The 18,560-nt window shown below is 47.4% G+C and overlaps 1 protein-coding gene across 1 annotated transcript in view; it reads right to left on the reverse strand.

Annotated features, from left to right (window-relative positions):
* Positions 1-18,560, reverse strand: part of LOC138517048 (uncharacterized) — a 341,761-nt gene that overhangs the window by 294,276 nt on the left and 28,925 nt on the right. The window contains exon 2 of the mRNA XM_069632564.1: positions 6,044-6,117. Coding sequence (XP_069488665.1) covers positions 6,044-6,107 — 64 coding nt within the window. The 5' untranslated portion in view covers positions 6,108-6,117. The remainder of the gene's footprint in view (positions 1-6,043; positions 6,118-18,560) is intronic.

Consider the following 18,560-nt stretch of genomic DNA (forward strand, 5'->3'; position numbering starts at 1 on the left):
GCCTACCTAGGTGCTCCTGAGATGCCACACATACCTCTCGCCCCTGGGAAGAAGTGCCTACCTAGGTGCTTCTGAGATGCCACACATACCTCTCGCCCTTAGGAAGAAGTGCCTACCTAGGTGCTCCTGAGATGCCACACATACCTCTCGCCCTTAGGATGAAGTGCCTACCTAGGTGCTTCTGAGATGCCACACATACCTCTCGCCCTTAGGAAGAAGTGCCTACCTAGGTGCTCCTGAGATGCCACACATACCTCTGCACCCCTGGGATGAAGTGCCTACCTAGGTGCTTCTGAGATGCCACACATACCTCTCACCCTTAGGAAGAAGTGCCTACCTAGGTGCTCCTGAGATGCCACACATACCTCTCGCCCTTAGGAAGAAGTGCCTACCTAGGTGCTTCTGAGATGCCACACATACCTCTGCACCCCTAGGATGAAGTGCATACCTAGGTGCTCCTGAGATGCCACACATACCTCTCGCCCTTAGGATGAAGTGCCTACCTAGGTGCTCCTGAGATGCCACACATACCTCTGCACCCCTAGGATGAAGTGCATACCTAGGTGCTTCTGAGATGCCACACATACCTCTGCACCCCTAGGAAGAAGTGCATACCTAGGTGCTTCTGAGATGCCACACATACCTCTCGCCCTTAGGAAGAAGTGCCTACCTAGGTGCTCCTGAGATGCCACACATACCTCTGCACCCCTTGGATGAAGTGCCTACCTAGGTGCTCCTGAGATGCCACACATACCTCTGCACCCCTAGGATGAAGTGCATACCTAGGTGCTCCTGAGATGCCACACATACCTCTGCACCTCTAGGATGAAGTGCCTACCTAGGTGCTCCTGAGATGCCACACATACCTCTGCACCCCTAGGATGAAGTGCATACCTAGGTGCTCCTGAGATGCCACACATACCTCTGCACCTCTAGGATGAAGTGCCTACCTAGGTGCTCCTGAGATGCCACACATACCTCTGCACCCCTAGGATGAAGTGCCTACCTAGGTGCTTCTGAGATGCCACACATACCTCTCGCCCTTAGGATGAAGTGCCTACCTAGGTGCTCCTGAGATGCCACACATACCTCTGCACCCCTAGGATGAAGTGCATACCTAGGTGCTCCTGAGATGCCACACATACCTCTGCACCTCTAGGATGAAGTGCCTACCTAGGTGCTCCTGAGATGCCACACATACCTCTGCACCCCTAGGATGAAGTGCCTACCTAGGTGCTTCTGAGATGCCACACATACCTCTCGCCCTTAGGATGAAGTGCCTACCTAGGTGCTCCTGAGATGCCACACATACCTCTGCACCCCTAGGATGAAGTGCCTACCTAGGTGCTCCTGAGATGCCACACATACCTCTCGCCCTTAGGAAGAAGTGCCTACCTAGGTGCTCCTGAGATGCCACACATACCTCTGTGCCCCTGGGAAGAAGTGCCTACCTAGGTGCTTCTGAGATGCCACACATACCTCTCGCCCTTAGGAAGAAGTGCCTACCTAGGTGCTCCTGAGATGCCACACATACCTCTCGCCCTTAGGAAGAAGTGCCTACCTAGGTGCTCCTGAGATGCCACACATACCTCTCACCCCTAGGAAGAAGTGCCTACCTAGGTGCTCCTGAGATGCCACACATACCTCTGCACCCCTAGGATGAAGTGCATACCTAGGTGCTCCTGAGATGCCACACATACCTCTGCACCCCTAGGAAGAAGTGCCTTCCTAGGTGCTCCTGAGATGCCACACATACCTCTCGCCCTTAGGATGAAGTGCCTACCTAGGTGCTTCTGAGATGCCACACATACCTCTCGCCCTTAGGAAGAAGTGCCTACCTAGGTGCTCCTGAGATGCCACACATACCTCTGCGCCCCTGGGAAGAAGTGCCTACCTAGGTGCTTCTGAGATGCCACATATACCTCTGCGCCCCTGGGATGAAGTGCCTACCTAGGTGCTTCTGAGATGCCACACATACCTCTCGCCCTTAGGATGAAGTGCCTACCTAGGTGCTCCTGAGATGCCACACATACCTCTGCACCCCTAGGATGAAGTGCCTACCTAGGTGCTCCTGAGATGCCACACATACCTCTGCACCTCTAGGATGAAGTGCATGCCTAGGTGCTTCTGAGATGCCACACATACCTCTGCACCTCTAGGATGAAGTGCATGCCTAGGTGCTTCTGAGATGCCACACATACCTCTGCACCCCTAGGATGAAGTGCATGCCTAGGTGCTTCTGAGATGCCACACATACCTCTGCACCTCTAGGATGAAGTGCATACCTAGGTGCTCCTGAGATGCCACACATACCTCTGCACCCCTAGGATGAAGTGCATACCTAGGTGCTCCTGAGATGCCACACATACCTCTGCACCCCTAGGATGAAGTGCATACCTAGGTGCTCCTGAGATGCCACACATACCTCTGCACCCCTAGGATGAAGTGCCTACCTAGGTGCTTCTGAGATGCCACTCATACCTCTGCACCCCTAGGATGAAGTGCCTACCTCGGTGCTTCTGAGATGCCACACATACCTCTCGCCCTTAGGAAGAAGTGCCTACCTAGGTGCTCCTGAGATGCCACACATACCTCTCACCCTTAGGATGAAGTGCCTACCTAGGTGCTCCTGAGATGCCACACATGCCTCTCGCCCTTAGGAAGAAGTGCCTACCTCGGTGCTTCTGAGATGCCACACATACCTCTCGCCCTTAGTAAGAAGTGCCTACCTAGGTGCTCCTGAGATGCCACACATACCTCTCGCCCTTAGGAAGAAGTGCCTACCTAGGTGCTCCTGAGATGCCACACATACCTCTGCACCCCAAGGATGAAGTGCCTACCTAGGTGCTCCTGAGATGCCACACATACCTCTCGCCCTTAGGAAGAAGTGCCTACCTAGGTGCTCCTGAGATGCCACACATACCTCTGCACCCCAAGGATGAAGTGCCTACCTAGGTGCTTCTGAGATGCCACACATACCTCTGCACCCCTAGGATGAAGTGCCTACCTAGGTGCTTCTGAGATGCCACACATACCTCTCGCCCTTAGGAAGAAGTGCCTACCTAGGTGCTCCTGAGATGCCACACATACCTCTCGCCCTTAGGAAGAAGTGCCTACCTAGGTGCTCCTGAGATGCCACACATACCTCTGCACCCCAAGGATGAAGTGCCTACCTAGGTGCTTCTGAGATGCCACACATACCTCTGCACCCCTAGGATGAAGTGCCTACCTAGGTGCTTCTGAGATGCCACACATACCTCTCGCCCTTAGTAAGAAGTGCCTACCTAGGTGCTCCTGAGATGCCACACATACCTCTCGCCCTTAGGAAGAAGTGCCTACCTAGGTGCTCCTGAGATGCCACACATACCTCTGCACCCCAAGGATGAAGTGCCTACCTAGGTGCTCCTGAGATGCCACACATACCTCTCGCCCTTAGGAAGAAGTGCCTACCTAGGTGCTCCTGAGATGCCACACATACCTCTGCACCCCAAGGATGAAGTGCCTACCTAGGTGCTTCTGAGATGCCACACATACCTCTCACCCTTAGGATGAAGTGCCTACCTAGGTGCTTCTGAGATGCCACAAATACCTCTGCACCCCTAGGAAGAAGTGCCTACCTAGGTGCTTCTGAGATGCCACACATACCTCTGCACCCCTAGGATGAAGTGCCTACCTAGGTGCTCCTGAGATGCCACACATACCTCTGCACCCCTAGGATGAAGTGCCTACCTAGGTGCTCCTGAGATGCCACACATACCTCTGCACCCCTAGGATGAAGTGCCTACCTAGGTGCTTCTGAGATGCCACACATACCTCTCGCCCTTAGGAAGAAGTGCCTACCTCGGTGCTTCTGAGATGCCACACATACCTCTGCACCCCTAGGATGAAGTGCCTACCTCGGTGCTTCTGAGATGCCACACATACCTCTCGCCCTTAGGAAGAAGTGCCTACCTAGGTGCTCCTGAGATGCCACACATACCTCTCACCCTTAGGATGAAGTGCCTACCTAGGTGCTCCTGAGATGCCACACATGCCTCTCGCCCTTAGGAAGAAGTGCCTACCTCGGTGCTTCTGAGATGCCACACATACCTCTCGCCCTTAGTAAGAAGTGCCTACCTAGGTGCTCCTGAGATGCCACACATACCTCTCGCCCTTAGGAAGAAGTGCCTACCTAGGTGCTCCTGAGATGCCACACATACCTCTGCACCCCAAGGATGAAGTGCCTACCTAGGTGCTCCTGAGATGCCACACATACCTCTCGCCCTTAGGAAGAAGTGCCTACCTAGGTGCTTCTGAGATGCCACACATACCTCTCGCCCTTAGGAAGAAGTGCCTACCTAGGTGCTTCTGAGATGCCACACATACCTCTCGCCCTTAGGATGAAGTGCCTACCTAGGTGCTCCTGAGATGCCACACATACCTCTGCACCCCTAGGATGAAGTGCCTACCTAGGTGCTTCTGAGATGCCACACATACCTCTCGCCCTTAGGAAGAAGTGCCTACCTAGGTGCTCCTGAGATGCCACACATACCTCTGCACCCCAAGGATGAAGTGCCTACCTAGGTGCTTCTGAGATGCCACACATACCTCTGCACCCCTAGGATGAAGTGCCTACCTAGGTGCTTCTGAGATGCCACACATACCTCTCGCCCTTAGGATGAAGTGCCTACCTAGGTGCTTCTGAGATGCCACACATACCTCTCACCCTTAGGATGAAGTGCCTACCTAGGTGCTTCTGAGATGCCACACATACCTCTGCACCCCTAGGAAGAAGTGCCTACCTAGGTGCTTCTGAGATGCCACACATACCTCTGCACCCCTAGGATGAAGTGCCTACCTAGGTGCTCCTGAGATGCCACACATACCTCTGCACCCCTAGGATGAAGTGCCTACCTAGGTGCTTCTGAGATGCCACACATACCTCTGCACCCCTAGGATGAAGTGCCTACCTAGGTGCTTCTGAGATGCCACACATACCTCTGCACCCCTAGGATGAAGTGCATACCTAGGTGCTCCTGAGATGCCACACATACCTCTGCACCCCTAGGATGAAGTGCCTACCTAGGTGCTTCTGAGATGCCACACATACCTCTCGCCCTTAGGATGAAGTGCCTACCTAGGTGCTCCTGAGATGCCACACATACCTCTGCACCCCTAGGATGAAGTGCATACCTAGGTGCTTCTGAGATGCCACACATACCTCTCGCCCTTAGGAAGAAGTGCGTACCTAGGTGCTTCTGGGTTGCCACACATACCTCTGCGCCCCTGGGATGAAGTGCCTACCTAGGTGCTTCTGAGATGCCACACATACCTCTGCGCCCCTGGGATGAAGTGCCTACCTAGGTGCTTCTGAGATGCCACACATACCTCTCGCCCTTAGGAAGAAGTGCCTACCTCGGTGCTTCTGGGTTGCCACACATACCTCTGCACCCCTAGGATGAAGTGCCTACCTAGGTGCTTCTGAGATGCCACACATACCTCTCGCCCTTAGGAAGAAGTGCCTACCTCGGTGCTTCTGAGATGCCACACATACCTCTGCACCCCTAGGATGAAGTGCCTACCTCGGTGCTTCTGAGATGCCACACATACCTCTCGCCCTTAGGAAGAAGTGCCTACCTAGGTGCTCCTGAGATGCCACACATACCTCTCGCCCTTAGGAAGAAGTGCCTACCTCGGTGCTTCTGAGATGCCACACATACCTCTGCCACTCTTTGGTTGCTCCACAATCCCAGGTACTTCAGAGGGAACAGTACTACACCCAAAAAGGCCAAGTATAGATTCCTGTCAGATAACCGGGGCTGTGCCCGGGCACTGCTAGGGCTGATGACATTTTTCTATATCACCCCACTGGACGCTGACCTTTCACTTCTCTTTAGGCTCTCGGCTACCCCAGAGAACCGCAGCCAGCTGCCATCCTTTCCTAACCCTGTACCCTCATCTTTTCTGTGTACAGCTCCATTGCTATCAAACTAGGCCTGAATTTTGGAAAATCTCACCCAGACCCACATGTGCGAGCACCCACCAGAGCTCCAGTTCCACTCACCTGAATATGCCCCTTGCCCACAGATGCCCAGAAGCAGGAGCGCTGCCATTACACCGTGCGCCATCGTGAAGGATCTGTGAACACAGGAAAAAGAGGGCTATGATTTAATAGATGGAAATACATGAATATATTAGAATTTATATTATATTCTGAATATGGGAGGAGGGAGCGCCGCCACTCCTGTTATTTGGGTTTTATTACCACGCCAGGCAGATCTCAGCAGGCATAGAAGACCCATAAAATCTGGGGGTACAGGGGACACCTTGGGACTTTGCTTTTTTTTGTCAAAGAACTCGATAAGTAAGAATACCACCTGTCTCACAGACATTAAGGTACACATTCGGGAGATCTAAATCAGGAGGCCAAACGTATGATACAAAAACGAAGCAATGGCGCAATAGGATACCTGCACATCTCCAACCATTAAACAACAACACACACTGCCACAGCGTGCAGACCACTCACACAAGTGTGCACTGCATGCTTTCGAATTGTGGACCGGCTAGCTTTCCTTGGGTGGAGGTATAATCTGAAATACGGAAGGAAGCAGGGATACAACACGCAGATTGCCCCTCCAAAATTACAAAGATGGAAGTGCCCGATTGTGCATTGAGTGGTCGTGATTGGTTCTCTCCCGCCTACTATAGCTGTGTCAGAAATCCCCCATGCGGAAACAAGGCAAGAACGAGGGCGACCACCCACTGCATCAAAAACAGATATCTAAAGACGGAACACGCCCATTAGCCCGTCAGTGAATTGCCCACGGGTACACACTGGATGGGGGGCTTCCATATGTTCAGCTCGTGCAGAATCCTAGTAAACCTGGGGCCGAATTACATAAACCTTGCAGCAGCCCATGTGCAGTGTTCCCAAGATATGTGCGCAAGTGCTAAGAGCGCCCTAGTGCAAACAACCTATTATTTCAATGTGTGTCCTAGTGCTTACTAGTGTGACTAGGCACTGTATCAGCAGTAAAGTAAAATGTGCGCTGGTGTAACATGCACTGAAAGGTTTTTTTGCACTAGGGCAATGTTTGCCCAAATGCCAATGCCACGCAAAATGGCACTTGCACAAGTGCAAAGATTCAGTAACCAGGGATGCAGAATGGACTGTCCTTGATAATAAAGGCCTGGTAACAGGATGGCCTGGTATTCGGCTATATGTGTTAAGGATGTTGTCAGAGCATCTTCTCAGTTACCATTGGAATCAGTGATGATAACTTGCCCTCACCCCGAAGTGACATCACAGGAAGCGATGGAACACAACCTTCCACCCCTTGCCAAGACAGGAAGTGGCATCATATAGCGTTGTTTCTGAGAACACTACGAAAAATATGGTTACAATATCAATGTAATGTGATATACATTTCATACCAGAATGGATCACCATATGTATTGTTAATATCAGCGGGTATAGGCCCATATCACCAAATTACTGTGAATGCAGCAGACGTCCAAGGCCAAATGATAATGATGTGTTATTATATAGCACTTACGCTTAAGCGCTTTATGTACAACAAATATGCATACAATATCACCCAACCTGTGGTACTCATTTATCAACCTCAGCAGGATGAAAGGCTGAGTTGACCTTGCTGGGAGTCGAACCTGCAGATCACACACACCTTGCAGCAGCCAGCGCTCAACCCACTGAGCTAGTTTACTGCTATAGCTATCGGAAAACCAGCCAATCCACAACAAAGATCCACATGCTGCTGGCATCTGTAACCCTCTGTATCCAACCCCCCACCCCGACACCACAGGAGCTGCTACTTCCATGTCCCTGTCAGTGGCCCGCAGTTCAATGTTTGGCAGGAAGGACCTACCGGTCTTTTGCTCTCTCTAAGGTTAAAGCCACTCTATGGACTGTGAATGCATCTGAAAGAGCTCCCCTGCGGCAGTGAGAAGATGCGGGCCAAGGCCAAGGGCCAAGGGACTTTTCATATTCAGGCTGGAGGAGCGGGGCCTCCGCGTCCCTATCTATGCGCTTTCCTCTCCACTACTGCAAGCCCCCCTGGGTGCACCCACCTCCGAAACAAAACTCTGTGCACTGAAAAAACAGCACTAGTCTGTGCCTGTGCACCCCGAGTGGACCTCACGAAAAAAGAACCTTGTTGGACCTGGTCACAGTAGTCTCTCTAAGCACTTGGGTTTCAACCACTTTGATGGACTTCTGCCCTTTGAGCTGGGCATCTCCTGCTCCACAGGTATTTTGCATTTCTTGTCTCTTGTTTCCTCCTTGTCCCCCCCCAGGCTTATTTGTTTTTCTCCTCTATGGCTTAAAATGATCTGCTCCTTTCCTCCATCCCTCTTGTCTTATCTTCTCCCCGCCTCGTTTCCAGTCTGCTTGCTACCCCCAACAGTTCTCCTACTGTCCTTGAGGTTCTTGCCACCACCTTTCTGGCAACCTGTTTAGCGCTTATCCCCACCTCCTCCGTATCTCTCATGGACCCCCTACACCTGTGTTGGTCTTTCCTCCTCCTTCTTCCGATAGTTCCATTCACTCTCCACTCCTTTTCTTCTTTCCCATGTCCTTTGCCTCACTTCTTCTCTTTTCAGCCGTCGCCTTCTGCTCGTCTCTGCCCCCACATCTGCAGCCTGCTCTCTGTGTCATCTGTTCTGTTGCCGTCTTGAGCGCATGAGCACTTTAATCTGGGCTGCGCCTTGGGCAAGCACTATGACTGTGTGTGTTGCACCTGGAATATGCAACCCAAAAAACAAAAAGTCTGCTGAATCTGGGGGTGCACAGTGCAGCGGCCGCGCAGCACGAACATATACCGCGTTAAACATACGCTCAGGTCACCGCTGATATATTCAGTTCCTTTACATTATTGGATAATGCATGTTGCATGTTGTGGCAGCACATAACACGCGGAAACTGGTATCACCTGGATATCCCAGAGGCGGCCACAAGCTCCGGGAATGACATTTCCCTCACGGTCACAAGTACACATATTGAAATGAAAACCATAAGTAAAAGACATGTTCACACCCTTAGATACGAATGAGCAACCGCATTCTTGTCTGTGTATAGTCCCCCGGCCGGCCCCCATTCCGACCTGATGTGCTGCGCTGCCCCCGCCAGCGGTGGGCCACTACTTTGACTTTCCTTGGAAGACTTACCTTGGAAGAGGTCTCGGCCTCTCAGGGCTCGAGTCGGTCGGGCGACAGCATGGCAAGAGCAGTGTCGGAGCCACACTCTCAGCATGAGTCGCCGCCTGGCTTCTGCAAGCTGAGGGGCAGGCTGCACAGATGTGCACTGCGCACTCAGGGCCGGCCTGGGCACACATGACAACACTCCAATGCGCAGGTGTGGTGGGGAGAGGGAGGGGGGATGCACAAGGTCTTGTTTTTGTTCAATACCCATTACCCGCTGCTGCTGGAGCAGCTGAACTGTGTGTAAAGAAGTAAGTCTTAGTCAAGTTTGCACACAGACACAGGCACCACTCTGCACATGCTGCACTCCAGAGAAACACACACACATGGGGGAAACTGAGGGGGATAAATGCCATTGTATGTAGGATAGTGATGGTGGCCGTGTGATGGGGAAAGGATATTGATTGTGGCAGGGTGATTGTGAAAGGATAATCATGGTAGCAGTGTGATGGTGAAAGGATAGTGATCGTGGCCGTGTGATGGCGAAAGGATAGTGATGGTGGCAGTGTGATGGTGACAGGATAGTGATGGTGGCAGTGTGATGGTGAAAGGATAGTGATCGTGGCCGTGTGATGGCGAAAGGATAGTGATGGTGGCAGTGTGATGGTGACAGGATAGTGATGGTGGCAGTGTGATGGTGAAAGGATAGTGATCGTGGCCGTGTGATGGCGAAAGGATAGTGATGGTGGCCGTGTGATGGTGAAAGGATAATGATGGTGGCCGTGTGATGGTGAAAGGATAGTGATCATGGCCGTGTGATGGCGAAAGGATAGTGAGGGTGGCCCTGTGATGGTGAAAGGATAATGATGGTGGCCGTGTGATGGTGAAAGGATAGTGATCATGGCCGTGTGATGGTGAAATGATAGTGATGGTGGCCGTGTGATGGTGAAAGGATAGTGATCATGGCCGTGTGATGGCGAAAGGATAGTGATGGTGGCCGTGTGATGGTGAAAGGATAATGATGGTGGCCGTGTGATGGTGAAAGGATAGTGATCATGGCCGTGTGATGGCGAAAGGATAGTGAGGGTGGCCGTGTGATGGCGAAAGGATAATGATGGTGGCCGTGTGATGGTGAAAGGATAGTGATCATGGCCGTGTGATGGTGAAATGATAGTGATGGTGGCCGTGTTATGGTGAGAGGATAATGATGGTGGCCGTGTGATGGTGAAAGGATGATGATGGTAGCAGTGTGATGGTGAACGGATGATGATGGTGGCAGTGTGATGGTGAAAGGATAGTGATTCTGGCGTGCATTTGTGAAGTGCAGTTGTGCAAGAGTGGTTGCTGCACTACCCTTTGCAGATTTGGACTTGGATTTCGCTTTTTGCCCAAGACCTGCCTCCTGATCACTGCAGGAGGTCGCTCATTGGACATTGTTTCAGGGTACGCTAACGTGGACACGTTTTGGACTCTATGTAGGCAGGGCCAGTGCTAACGTGCTAACGTTTTAACGTTAGTTAAGAATACTTGTGTCTTTGAGCACCAAACAACGTACGGTAACACTTACTTTCTGTTTCTTCTTCTTTTCTGTAGAAGCTTGGACTTTTGTGGTCGAAATGGTGACAAGTGTCGTAGGCTGTTTTTTTCAACAATTTTTGCATTACAACCTTGTCCGTTTAAATTGTATCAATAACTGTCACTTCTTTAGATGCGAGACTGAAGAGGTGCTGTGATTTTTTCAGTTTTGTATTTTCATTTTCTCTGTAACAATGGAATAAGTTGCAGCCAGATTAAGAATTGATTATTGGACCATGTATGTAGCTTAATATTGGGGGGAGCATTAGAACCCTACCAAGGTACTCCTTCCTCTAATTTCTGTTGGTGAGTCCCCCCTTTCTGGTTTTCTTTACCCCCCCGGGCCAACTTGTGATTGGACCTCAAGTTTGCACTTCTCTTTCCATTTGGTGGGGTATGACTGCACGTTATACTCTTCCTGCCACCAGGGAGCCCAGTTAATTGATATGCACTTTATTTGTAAATATTTCATTCATTATCTGTTTTTATGCTGTTTTTATTATGAATTCAGCACTATATGCATTGTGATTTAATATGTGAACAATAAAGACTTTTTGATTTGATATTATCCTGGGCCTGGCCTATCCCCTCATTGTGCTTTTTCCATGATGATTACCTATTGTGCTTGATTTCTCTAGCATCTTTGCCCCACGTCGCCCTCTTTCCTCTGATTTACTCTGCCTCTTTCTCCCAGCAACCTTATCACCGCCGCACCCGTGCATTTTTGCACACGCATTTGTGAAGTGCGGTTGTGGAAGTGTGGTTGCTGCTGTCTCGCTGTCTAGCGAGATAGCGTGGTAGTGAGGGAATTTTGGTAAATCATATTATTACGAGCCTAGTGAAAGTAAGGCTCAGTACATTTTTTCTCTGTTGGATTCTTGTTGAAACAATATACTTTCACTTCCAATATGCCACCAATTTCAGTAATAAGGGCAAAAATTGGCGTGCTGCCCCAAGGTAATGTAAGTAGCAAAGTGCTCCCTCAGAGTCGCCTAACAAACCTGTTTCCACGCGCAGAGCGTTCTATATCTCAGCGTTCGGCTTCTGCGTCAGCGGATATTAGATTGTTTTGTATCGAGAGCAGAGATCCTAATGCCATGAGTGCTTCTGAGCTTGCCCCCCTTACGGTGCCAACCTTGCCCCCTACTAAGAACACCACAGACAAACAGGTTTCCATCATAAATCAGGAAAATAAAATAGCCAATCAACATACAGAACCTGAGGATCTAGTGGGAGAAGTTGAAAAGAGTGGTGCTCCAACGGATACTACTTTAATTGCTGCTTGCCTCATTGAAGACACCCAGCAATTGTGAACTCTCGTGGTGGAGGAAACCATGTAGCAACCAGTGCCGTGCTCCGTCTTGGCGCAGCAAAAGCTGAGGCAGGTGCATGCACATCTAACCATGATAGGTGAAATTGAGGATGATGATGACATAGAATTCATGAACCTGTCCAATAAATCTCAGGAAAGTAGTCATGAAGTCCTATATATCTGTTCTAATACGGGGGATCTAATACAATTAGAAGAAGGGGGAGATGCTAAATCACCATCAGAATTTGATCTAGAAACGCTTTCGCCAGTTTTGCCTAACACCCGTGACCAAGATGAGGGGCACTTGAAAACATCTATGATCAATGACAAATCACACACACAATATGCAGAGGAGTCGGAGTCATTCATAGCACCCACTCCTAGACGATCAATATTTGACCCCACAACACGTGAATCTGAATTTTTCATTCATACTAACCATCCAGGCAGGGGTTCCTTTCCAGAGGCTCCGGCCCTGAATAACACTCTAAGTGCAATGAACACGGCACTATTAGCTGTAGTAAAACTTTATGAAATCTTGGATACTAAGGTCACAAAACAATCTGAGCATATTGAGCAGCTTCTGTCTTTAGTGAGTGTAACCGCGAAACAGGCCCAGCAGGGCTCATATGGTCTTTCGCTAGATATAGGATGCGTTCAAGCCACTGGGTCATTATTTGAACAAGATACAAATAATCTAAACAACTTTTTGCCTTCAACCAGGGACAAAGTCACCAGCGCATTAAGCCTCAGTCATCATAGAGCAAGATGTAACAACCGTTGTGGACCAGACAGAGCCACAGGGTCTGGCAAATATCCGTCCAGATGACACCAACATACCCACAGAAGATCAAAGGCCAAAAACAAACACGATAGCGGCAGAGGGCAAAATGGCAGCTGAGGAACCTATGAAAGACATTACTCATACAAACATGTTTGAGGTATTTGGAACTACAGGGAAAACACCTGTGCCCCCTAGGGAGTGCAACAAGCGAAAAAGTATGACCACAGTGTCACAGACTTCTCAAACGAGAACCAAGTGTAAGAGTAAGCCGGTCATGCTTGAGGCAAGAAAATGTATCCAAATAAATTCAAGCAAAGGTAGATTGGATACTCTTAAAATAGTAGGCAAGCAAATGTAGTAGAATCTTGTCATGAAAATTGTTTGGCATAAAAGCCACTCAATGATTTGGCATGTTTGATTAAAGTAGCTGCCATGGATAATCAGATTCCATTACAAAAAAGTGGCAATGTACAGAAGCCGTTAAGTTCCTTCAGTACCTCAGAAACACCAGAGATTGCTACTACTAATGGTTCCATAACTGAGAAAAACGATTTAAAGACTCCTGATTCTGCATTCCCCTCGATGTTGGATATTCAGAAACAGATTCACAGCTCTATTGAATCCTATATAATGCTTGATGCTACCGTACTCCAAAAGGCTAATGCGGACGAGAAAGAGGATAATCAACAAATTAACAATATATATCAGTCCAGCCATTGTCAAGATAACAACGCAGGTACTGCCCCGATTCTGAGTTTATTGCGCGCAGACATTACAAAGTCAACTCGTGACCAAGGCCCCTACGGTACTTGGCACCTCTATTTCAGATCTACGTGATGAAATTAAATCGTCCATACAAGCATACATGATGCATTCCACTGCTAAGAATCAAAGTGTAGAACACCAACGCTCCACAGGAAGATTGTTTCCGTCCATAACGCCATTCCTAAGAGTCCCTCAACCTAGCCCTCAAATCAATTTTGATCACTTGGTATCCAGACCACTCCAACTTGCTTCAGTGAGCAGTCGAGAGACCCAAGGTCTATATATTGACAGACCCAGCGATCGTCCTGGGAGAAACCCCTTCAAAACAAAGAAAGAAAAAACATGAGTCAACATCGCCTAATTATCAAATGCAGAGATCTCCCATATAAAAAATATGACTTGAACAGAACAAGCGTTCTAAACAAATGTGCAGAGATCCCAGATTTGGCAACAATAACAACGGTAGATATTGACCAAATCGAATTCATTCATCATAATGACCTGATGGACGCCCGGATGTATATGCCTTCAGCTCTTGTAGCCGATGCATCCTGGCAAGCGAGAATGGCATTATTTGATATGGGCTTCATCCGAACGCAAGAAATGGCTTCCAATGCAATAATGTCACAAGGTCACAAATCACTGTTTTTTGTAGCAAAAGGCAGTGAATCTCAAGAGTCATGTCATCACACACAAGTGATGAATTCGTAACAATCCTCAAACAAAAAAAGTATAAGTCTGATATCTTGGAATACAAGAGGGCATAGACATCTCAGTTCTTTATCAACTGGTGATCTAGTTGGGATTGACATCATTGCCCTACAGGAGAGATGGCTCTTGTTACCGCCAATTTGGGATTCCCATGTTGTTTTGTTAACATCTGCAGAAAAAAAGTTTCTTGGGCCGCCCGAAAGGTGGTTTACTATTAGCCGTAAAGAAAAGTTGTGGATTTCAAACTCAGCTGTGCCACTCTACTTCATTTACCTTACAAGTTATCAAGTTATTCACTACCAAAATGAAATTAGCGATAGTCAACGTCTACTGGAGTATTCAAACAATAAAAACGGAAGATACTGGAATAACCCAAACTATTGTATTAGGAGACCTTAACCTGCATCTTTATCCGGGTATGGAAGTTGAGCTATCTGGTAAGGAAGCGACATGGTCCGAAATGATGGCTGAAAGAAACTTCATACTGTTGAATGGTAGTGTTCTGGTATGGAAGTTGAGCTATCTGGTAAGGAAGCGACATGGTCCGAAATGATGGCTGAAAGAAACTTCATACTGTTGAATGGTAGTGTTCTGGGGGATATACCATCACAGTGACATGGCATCGAAGTCCCCAGAATGCCATTCTGGACTATATATATGTTAACTCATCCTTTTTTAATCAGATCAAAACATTTGAAGTCGTACACAATGACATGAGCGACCATAACAAACTAAAGTTACATTTGATATTCTCTTTCCAATGAAAACAATGACAATACATTCCAACATAGCAGATGTTTCCGTGAACAATCAAGGTTTTAGATTGAGATGGTCGAGAGCTCAGTTATGTAAACTAGACCAAAATCTATATGAAGAATGTCATGGAACTAGTAAAAAGAAGGGTGATTACACTCATGCAATGCAAACGCCTAGACAGACCACCAAGCATCAGCACGCCCATGCCTTTGATATTGAGGTGAAGCATAAGAAAGCTGAACTAAGGCGAGAGATTCTCCATTTGTACATATTGGCCAATTCAGATTCTATCATAAAGACAAAATATCTGAAAAATCAATATAAAATGAGGCTTAAAAATAGAAGAGTCAAAAAACATCAAAAAGATGGTGCCGAGATGCTAAAACAGATAATCACTAAAACCACTTCCGGCATCTGGTCCCTACTTAATCAGGCCACAGTATATCCTAAGGCATGGCAGACTTATTTTCAATATCTGTATCAATCACCATTCTCTAATATGAACGTAACTTTACAAAGAGAGGCCGTGTCTCATGAGTTCTTGTTTGACATTGATGACATCAGTAAGTTAAGTACATTGCGTGCCATAGGCCCAGGTGGGATGCATAATGCCATGCTTAAAAACTATCCGGATGAATGGGCTGGTATCCTTTCCCGAATATATGACCATGTCTTTAAAATTGGTAGCATTCCTGACACATGGAAAAAATCACTTGTACTTCCAATATTTAAAAAGGGAGATCGAGAAGATCCCAGGTCTTACAGACCGATAGCGCTGTTAGACTGTCCGGGTAAATTCTTTGCCAGATTGTTATTAAACTCTCTTAACAAATGGTTGAATACCCGGAATATCCGTGATCCATTTCAGACGGGCTTCTTACCGGGTATAGGCACGGCCATTAAGAGGATTACTCTTACAAGTATTATACAGAGAGCCCATCAGTATAAACAAGCTTTGTACATTGCCTTCATCGATTTCAAGATGGCATTCGATGCAGTTCCACAAGAACTTCTTTATAAAAACTTGCTGATGCACATTGCCCTTGGGAAACCCTAAAATGGATCCTACAATTGCACACAGATACCACTATTCAAATAAAATTGACAAAGGGTGGATTACTAATGGATCCGATTGAAACTGCCAGGGGCTTGAAGCAGGGCTGCCTTCTAGCCTCGGCATTATTTAACTTCTTCATCTCGGATGTGAACCATGTTTTCATGAAATTGAATACTGAGCCCCAAGGATTATGGGATCACAGGTACAATGGCTATTGTACGCAGACAATATGGTTCTCATATCCCGAACCCCCAAGGGTTTGCGTACATTACTCAAAGCACTGAACGGATATGTCCAGAAAAACTGCATAACCATTAATATCTCAAAAACAAAAATAATCCAATTTGGGACACGAAAGCAGAGAACAGCTAGACTGCAGTGGCCCCTTCAAAACTGTCAAATATCGGTGGTAACATCTAATATTTACTTAGGTATGACCATTTCCAATCAATGGGCGGATGACTCATATCACCAACAAGGTATGTTAAAACTTCAAACAGCAATTTCGCAAGCCCGTATTATTAAATCAAGGTACTGTAAGTTTCCAATTTTGCCATTGATCACTTATATCAAATTAAAAGTAACACCAGTTATTATGTACGGTGCTGAAACAAAAGAATTGCAGAATTATAACTATTGGGTGATAAAAGAAGGACGCTATTGGTAGCAAGTGTTAATTCTACCCAACTCCTAACCATTACCATTAATAAGACACAAACTTGGTCTGATTTCTCTATAAGTGATCTACACGTGGAAGTTATGCTCGCTCTACCGCAAAAGTCTCCTGAATAACCCAGCAGCGGGGATTTGCAACATTGTAGCTTCAGCAGATTCCTTCCCTGAACTGAGGCGCCTGAGAATTCAGGGCGTATTAGACCTGAGGCGCCTGAGAATTCAGGGCGTATTTGAGGAAGCACCGATTGAAGTAGATTTGCTCATTGAGAATTAAAATCTGGGAGATAGACTGGATTAAAACCAGAACAGCATGCTCATAATATCACAAATGTATTACATACCCCTTCGAGATGAAACGTTATAATGAGGTTGCGAATGATATGGTGCAATCTCCAAGCCCGTCACATCAGGACGGTTTTATGAGGGTTCGCTTGAATTTATGGCTTACCAAAGATGTGTTAAAGAGGCGCAGCATTGCTGGGAGTATGAAAGAGAAATGTTGTTTTTGTAATCAACATGTGGAAACTCTAAAACATCTGTGCACAGAATGTGTTGAACGGGTGATGCATACATGTGCACACTATAAGCACTTATTTGCTGAGTACCGTGACATGACAGCCGATTAATTGTGGGGTTTATTATATTATACAAATAGGAAGTCGGTGTCATATCCTGTAGTACATTTTCTCCGCCATCTTGGGCTGCAATATTCAAAAAGTAAATGATTCCTTTGTAGCAGTTAACAGTGGAACTGGTGTATATAAATTGAGAATGTGTGCACCGAGATGTAATGTGATTCAATTCAAATGTCGTGAATTTTCATTGTTAATTATCTCTTCTTTCTTTTATTTTCAGTCATCATTGTATGTTAAGCATCACGAATATCTTGTAAATGTGTCTTCTTTTTATGAATATCTCGTTCGGTGCTTTGTTGCAATTTTATAGTAGACATTTAATGTATTTATCTACAGTGTTTTTTTTAGCAATTATTGTATCATGTATGTAAATTTGTTATTTGACTTTTTTTCAATTGTTGTAATAAGTTGAAAGGTCTCGATATTTATTTTCGTGACCATAACAACTAAATAAAAAAGAAAAAAAAAAGATGCTGGCCGTGTGATGGTGAAAGGATAGTGATGGTGGCAGTGTGATGGTGAAAAGATAGTGATCGTGGCCATGTGATGGTGAAATGATAATGATGGTGGCAGTGTGATGGTGACAGGATAGTGATGGTGGCAGGATAGTGATGGTGGCTGTGTGATGGTGACAGGATAGTGATGGTGGCCGTGTGATAGTGAAAGGATAGTGATGTGGCAGTGAGATGGTGACAGGATAGTGATGGTGGCCGTGTGATGGTGAAAGGATAATGATGGTTGCAGTGTGATGGTAAAAGGATAGTGATGGTGGCAGTGTGATGGTGCCAGGATAGTTATGGTGGGCATGTGATGGTGAAAGCATAGTGATGGTGGCAGTCTGATGGTGACAGGATAGTGATGGTGGCAGTGTGACGGGGAAATGATAGTGATGGTGGCAGTGTGATGGTGAAAGGATAGTGATGGGGGCAGTGTGATGGGGAAAGGATAGTGATGGTGGCTGTGTGATGGTGAAAGGATAGTGATGGTGGCCGTGTGATGGTGACAGGATAGTGATGGTGGCCGTGTGATGGTGAAAGGATAGAGATGGTGGCAGTGTGATGGTGACAGGATAGTGATGGTGGCCGTGTGATAGTGAAAGGATAGTGATGTGGCAGTGTGATGGTGACAGGATAGTGATGGTGGCCGTGTGAT

The sequence above is a fragment of the Ambystoma mexicanum genome, chromosome 6q (genome assembly GCF_040938575.1).
Source record: "Ambystoma mexicanum isolate Mex_15411 chromosome 6q, UKY_AmexF1_1, whole genome shotgun sequence".
In the NCBI taxonomy this organism is placed as follows: domain Eukaryota; kingdom Metazoa; phylum Chordata; class Amphibia; order Caudata; family Ambystomatidae; genus Ambystoma; species Ambystoma mexicanum.